Source organism: Montipora capricornis, chromosome 2, assembly GCF_036669925.1.
Source record: "Montipora capricornis isolate CH-2021 chromosome 2, ASM3666992v2, whole genome shotgun sequence".
Lineage (NCBI taxonomy): Eukaryota > Metazoa > Cnidaria > Anthozoa > Scleractinia > Acroporidae > Montipora > Montipora capricornis.
Window position 1 is genome coordinate 32,215,095 of NC_090884.1, and position 7,186 is coordinate 32,222,280.

Consider the following 7,186-nt stretch of genomic DNA (forward strand, 5'->3'; position numbering starts at 1 on the left):
TTTTCGTCAAAGACAAAAAGAACCCACAATGTAGCAGCAGTTCGTTGCTGATATCATACCAACTACTATATGATACACTCCGCAGTTGATTATCATTTTTTATCTACTTTCATGAACAGAAAGTAAAGTCAGCAAGTCAAAGGCTTCAAGCTCTGGTTAACAAAAAGAAGAGCAATTTTTTCCGCTCTCTTTGTGAAATATCGTAACTGCAGAACAAAACATTACAATACATTTCAGTTTGGGGATAGCAAAACTGGCTTCGGTTGTTCAAAAGGTGGATAACGCTATCCACGGGATAGATCACTATCCAGCGGATAAACACTAGCAAAACCGATTGAGTTATCCAGTGCATAGCGCTATCCAACCTTCGAACAACTAGGGCCAGATCTTTACCATAGCACCGTCAAGAGTCCAAGTTTTCCCCTTTTGATACAAATGCTAGTACATGTACATACATCTTATTATATACTCAACAAAATATCGCGTTTCTGATTGGTCAATGACGAATGCATAAATAGGTTATAGAATGCAGTACGGAAGTTGCTATGGAAACAAAGTGATGGAGTAATTTTATTGAGTAGATAATAAAATATAAAAAATCGAATGAACTTGATCGTGCATTTCTTGATTTATAGTCACTCGAGATGTTTTAAAAGTTCTCAAATTGCACTCACCGTAACTTTCAAAACATCACTCGTTCTCATAAATCACGAAATACACTCGCATTAATACGATTTCCTATACTTATTGACCGAACTCGAGGGCAATACTGTAAGTTATGGCTCGGGTTTTTTCCATCTTTATTCTGGCCATAAATTGACATCGAAAACAAAGCGCCGTAACTTGTAGAATGGTACGAGAAAATGAGGTTGCTAAGGTAGTTATTATACCTCTAGACGTATAACAGAAACAACAAGAAACTTTTATTTTACAACTGGCCAATCACAGAGAAATGTCATTTAAAATATATATTACACATCTAGGTCCTTCATCTCTTGTTGGTTCTCAAAGTTGATTAGTTTTCAAGGCTAAACTTGTTTTTTCTACGGACTACGAAAATTACTGTAGTTATCCCTGTCAAGAAGTACTACTACTACCTTATTCCTTGCCATGTCCCTTGACCCTTGACAGAAACAGATTTTTTTTAATAGCCCACCACACCCTCCAACCTCCCAAGCATTGTAATGTGATGGTTAGGAAGCCTGTGACTTGGAGCAAACAACCAGTACCCCTTGTTTGAGGGACTGTTTTCTCAGACTGTTTGTTTTAAAGTGCTATTTCCAGCTTTAGGTGGCCGATCACAGTTTTCGCGCGCGCACTTGCTAACACAACATGGCTTCAATTTAGCATTCATTTTATTTGCTCAATGCTCCCGCTATCTGTACTGTTTTTCCTCATAATTGAACAAAGTGTTTTGATGGTTTTAAGTCTTTTATGAGAAATGTATGTTAGAAAAGGTAACGATGCAAAGAACTCCGCACTTCGCAGATTTTTCTTTGTCATCGAAAGAACCCAACTAAATTCGGCGCATGCGTAGTAAGTTAAAAAATTGCGATTGAATGCAGAATACCTTTCTCAGAAATACGCCTATTTCTTGAGAACCACTAGTTAGAATTTAACGAAATATGGCACGAAAATACTTTAAGAAATAAGTAACTAGCGTATTGAGAAAAATTTGGACCTTAACAGAGGAAATTCTAGATATTCCAGTGAACCTTCAACAAGGAATAATGAAAGCTCTCTCTCTAAAATTATTGTCAAAATAGTGTTAACTTGTGAGCATCGTTACAAGCTTGTTGCATGCAAATTATAAAGAAAATCTAACGACCAGGTTTCCTGCAAATAAACAAAACCGATTTTAAAGGCCTCGTTATATTTATTCATGTTGCTATGGCAACAGCATATACGTCAGCTTATCTATCAAAAAACCGAAGTTCGTGTTGTTAACTTGCTTGCTACCATTTTTGGCGACCAAAGGATCAAGGCTTTTAGAGAAAAAGGTAAATGAAACTTAGGTATCAAAAACTGTGTTCAACCACCTTAACTTCAGAACATAATTTATGCACCTGTAACGTAATCTAAGACATCGTACAATTACATTGACAATATGTCAATGCTAAGTTGACAATATGACAATATGTGGCAAGAGATGCTGTTCTAATTATACTGTAGATGGTCTCAGAAAGCAATAACTCGGAAGAAAAACATGCGAGCTGTAAGTTGCAAGTCCTGCGCTCCTGAGGTGGAGTTAATACATCTTAGCCACTTGTAAGTGTAAAGTTCTTCAAATCCATGGACTTCTTTTGCTGTCAATGGATATAATTTTCTGAAAACAAAATGCAGCTCTTTGAACAAATTTTATATTTACCTTGGAATATCATTCATGCTTGCTTCCTTGATATGTTTCAGTCTCTAGTTGTAAGAAAGAGAAAAGACATTCACTCATGCATTGACAAAGAACTTGACAACACTAAACCATTAATTTTTGTTTCACACTCAGGTACTACAAAATCAAAGAGGTCAATTTAATTTTAAAAATATATATACCATTTGAAGAGGAATGATGGGACCACCAATTAGCTAAGCAACTAAAAAGAAGTCTCCTTAAAGAATTTTTGGTATTAAAATAATATTGCTGAGACTATGGGGAGTAATCCAATAAAATTATGCGACTCATGAGAAATACCAGTAATTACTTTTTGAGGGTTACCGTAATATATTTGACTGGGTCTTCAATAACTCAATTTATGTGATGACGGCAGTTTGCATTTGGACAGCCTAAAAGGTGGTCCCTGGTGAAAAACCTTAGAGGATCTTTGAGGATCTTCAGGGATCCTTGAAGATTGTCAAGGACCTCAGTGCAAAAGATCTTTGAAGATGAGGATCTTTCAAGGATCCTTGAAAGATCTTTGAAAGTCCTCAAGGAGTCAGTGAGGAACCTGTGAGGATCTTGCAAAGATCCTGGTGAGAATATATTTCAAAATCTTGGTAAGGATCTTTGCAGATCCCTAAGAATTATTTGATGATCTTTCAAGGATCCAATAAAAAGGACCTTTGAACTGGTCTTGAAAAGATCTTTATCAAGATCTTTGAAGATCCTTGATGAATCCTCATATAATCTTTAAGGATCTTTCAAGGATCTTTCGAAAGATCTTTGTACATAATCTAATCAAAAAGATCCTTCAAAGATCTTCATGACATCCTTGAGGATCTTCAAGGATCTTGATAAAGATCTTTGACTTTTCAAGAAAAGTCAACAGATCTTTTTAGGATGCTTGAAAGATCTTCAAGGATCTTGATAAAGATCTTTTCAAGAAAAGTAAACAGATCTTTTTAGGATCCTTGAAAGATCCTCAAAGGATTCTTGAGGATCTTTTAGGATCTTGATAAAGATCCTTTCATGATCAATCAAATGATCTCCTTAGGATCCTTGAAAGACCCTCAAGGAATTCTTAAGGATCTTGGCAAGAAAATTGAGGACCCTTGAGGATCTTTGCAAGGAATTTTGAGGATCTTTCCTAAATTCCTTACTAAGATCCTTAAAGATCTTCATGAAGATCTTTGAAGATCCTCAAAAGAGCTTCACCAGGGGTGTTAATTTACCCATTACCTCTGCCAGGCATTTCATAGCCATTGAATTACTTATGGCTGCTTAAATGATTAGAAGAAGTTAAAATAGATATTGAAGCCACTATAAAGATCAAAGTGGATTCAAACTCTGACAACAATGCTTTGAATAAGAACCAACCTACGTTTAGTAAAATATACAGCCCTTGTTCATTGCATGCAACCCGACAGCCTGGATTTTGTTTTTTCCAGCTTCAATACAATTTGGCTGAGAGTTTAAATTTATTGCCATCACATGCATGGATATACATGTAAGCATGAAAAATATCAACAACATCCGAAAATACAAAATTAAGATAAAGTTGTGCAAAGTTGCTGTTATACCTGCATCAAGTTCTGTAAATCTGGCTCTACTCGCTGATCTTCCCTAACAACTTGAGGATGCCCATCTCTTGGCCTACAAGGAGGAAGATCATAGTGAATTAACATTTATTTTCAAATACATGTAATGCATAACATCATGTTGGTAATTGAGAACAGCTGGGTCTGATTGTGTATGCATTTCTCTAGGCTGCACAACTGCCAAAAAACAATGAAAATCAAAAGCAGAGTATTTGATTTGCTGTTTGTCTACCCTTCAGTCAAGAGTAGAATGCTGTTGTGATCAGCAGTGTTGTCAGCTACAGGGTGTAGGTCAGTGCATGTGTTCTGATTTGCTGTGCTTGTGCACTGTAGGGTGTAACTGTGACATTGAACTAATAGTTGTGTAGCACAAAAACGCATGTTTGTGGAGTGTTTTTTTTAATTAGCAGTTATTCGCCCTTCCCTACTCCCCTTTTTGCACTGTTAATTATACCAGTGTCACCAGTGTCTGTCTCCCTTTGCTGCATACGGGCTCATAGCTGGGTTGCCAGGATTTCCCAGCCATGGAAGCAGTCTCTATCTAGGAGCTAGCTACCCATAGGGGAAGCTCCCACCCAGATCAACCAACCTCCACTAGCCACGCAGTTGTTAAAAAACAATTAAAATTAATGCCAATGCCATTTTTTACCTGTTTAACAACTCAGTATAACTGTTCCTACGAGCCTCTTGGTTGGGTACCCTGCGTGATGACATGACATAACCAATTTGATCTGATATTTCTTCCAGTCTGAGCCCACATCGATATAACTGCAACATGAACAACACAGTGATTAAACTCATAAACAATAATTATTGACAATATTATTGAATGTACCTGCACATTATTGCTAAAATTTTCTTAGTTTTAATTAGTTAGCAGTTAGTCTGTAAATTTGGACATAATCTATTAACACACAGCAAGGCAAATACCCCCAACAGCATGCAACTGAAAAGAATTGAGCATGGATTCTGACAGGATGCGGTGATGCAGATTCGCATAATTCCCTAAAGTCCGCATCCTCCACATAATTATGATACATCCTGCATATATTAACAGAAGAAATGCCTGATATTAGTGATAAAGCAGCTGCTTACCATCCTCACAAACATAAAAGCCAAAGAGACTGACTATTTTAAAACGCTTATTTTCCTGAACACTGAAGAAAACATGTCATTTCGTTCTCAAGACGAAAGTTCGTAAGCAGTTTCCACGCATTTTTCAGCAACGATCCTGGACTCTAGTTAACCTGTTTCAGGCTCGAAATTTTTAAAGATGCAGCAACTTACAAGATATGAAAATTTAGCTGCAAGTTAAAGTTGCAAATTCAATTGCATCATTTGTAAAAGTATGGACAATCATTGCGACAAAGTTGTACAAAACAAATAAGAGCCCGCAATATGCATGTGTAAAAAACCACTGAAAATGGTGAATGATCGAGGGAATGGATCATGGTTCAACCACATTATAATTTTGCTCCACATCTCCAAATTGAAAGAAATTCATGACGAGAAACAATTTTTTTTTTCTTAATCACTTTATTTATTTTAGAAAAAGTTTCAGCAAAATACTAATTGCTAACCCTTTTATTTTAATGGTGAAAGCTGGTCGCAAATTGGCGACTCCTCCAGATATCTTAATCGCAAAGGGACAAAATTCAGTCACAAATGCGACTGTATTGGTCGCAATTTTGAGACCTGATTTACCATAAGCAAGTAAATACATTGGACGGGCCTAATTATTAGTTCTATAAATTTTTTTGGAAAAGAACATGAGTTTAGATGGACAAAGTCATATTGACAACCAGCCAATTGGCTCAATGCCTAACCTACTGTGTATAGTAAAGTTTCTTGTCTAGGGGACAACATGGTGGCAGAGCTAGGCCAATTTTAATCCATTCATTCCACTTCACCATCAATCTAAACAACAAACAATACCTGAAGTGCACCAATAATGGATTCTTGGCAAAGGAAATATACATTAGCAACCTTTGTTTTGGTCTACAGTACACTCATACAAACATCAAAGTATCCACAGTCACTGAAGTAGAAATAGGTAACACAGCCCCCAAAGTTAGTTAAATTCTTTTTGTATTTTCCGTTGGTTCATTAAATAACCAAAACTGTCAAATCTTGAAAATAAATAACCAATCATCAAATAACCAAACCATTTTAAATAATAATTTATATTGTTTTCTTTTTTCTTTCGCCATTCTACCACCCACTGACTCTCCATTGTATTTAAATGTAGTTAGCATAAGCTACAGGGCAAAAAACTTTTTTTTATTCTACAGTACTTGTCAATTGAACGAGCAACGTTCAGATTTTGGTTGTCCGAAAGTTAAATTCACTATTAAAGTGAATAACAAAATATCATTAAAAACGTAGAAATTGCACAATCTGTTTGTACCAAATCTCAAGTCAGTTATTTCAATTTCTGTTGTTTTTTGCTTTTTCTAATATAACACCATTTCATACACACACATCGCGGATCACTCACATTCTTTATGTACAATACACGACTTGACAAAATGTAGCACATTTATGAGGCATTAAAATTGCGATCTAAGATGAAACATGTAAGTCCCGTAGGACAAGTGATTTTGGAAATCCACTCGTCTCGGACGGGCGGACAAGCGGAAGTTTTTTGCCCTGAGCTTCAGGTATCTTCATGTACATGTAGATGAGTATTTTTATTAATCTTAGTGCAAATGTCGTACGAAAAGAAATAAAAATAAATAAATTAAAATTAAAATTAAAATTAAAAAATAATATTTTAATGGCCAAAGTTTCACAAAACATAGTCCCTCATTACAATAAAGGTTTTATATACAGCCCTTCAGTGATAGAACAAGAAAAAAGTGTTATACTCACTTGTCCATTTAAACTGTCATCTGGAAGAAACTCACTAGAGAAACTACAAGATATAAGATAAAGAACAAAGATAAAAATTACATTGCAATTATTTTATTTTATTAATTTACAGACCTAGATTCTCCTTTTTATGAATTACTATGTACAGTGTGCAGAGGCAGTGGAATTAATGGCTAGATCAGAGAAAAAACAAGGCTGCATATTCAGGTGAAAAGTGGAATATGAGTTCAAGAATATGGAAAAAAAGGATAATACCCCCGGTAGCTAAATCATCATAGTATTTCATCAAACGTTTCCGCAAAAATTATAACACAGACTATTCACTGAAGATTCTTTTTGCTCAAAT

General features: G+C 35.6%; 2 protein-coding genes across 2 annotated transcripts in view; both read right to left on the bottom strand.

The window, feature by feature from the left end:
• Window positions 1-7,186, bottom strand: part of LOC138018928 (large ribosomal subunit protein eL28-like) — a 169,706-nt gene that overhangs the window by 40,382 nt on the left and 122,138 nt on the right. The window lies entirely within an intron of this gene.
• LOC138018710 (protein split ends-like) overlaps window positions 1-7,186 on the bottom strand; it is a 29,100-nt gene that overhangs the window by 15,195 nt on the left and 6,719 nt on the right. Inside the window, exons 2-5 of the mRNA XM_068865396.1 lie at window positions 6,841-6,883; window positions 4,619-4,737; window positions 3,952-4,024; window positions 2,369-2,412 (exon numbers count right to left, since the gene is read on the bottom strand). Of these exons, the coding sequence (XP_068721497.1) occupies window positions 2,369-2,412; window positions 3,952-4,024; window positions 4,619-4,737; window positions 6,841-6,883 (279 nt within the window). The remainder of the gene's footprint in view (window positions 1-2,368; window positions 2,413-3,951; window positions 4,025-4,618; window positions 4,738-6,840; window positions 6,884-7,186) is intronic.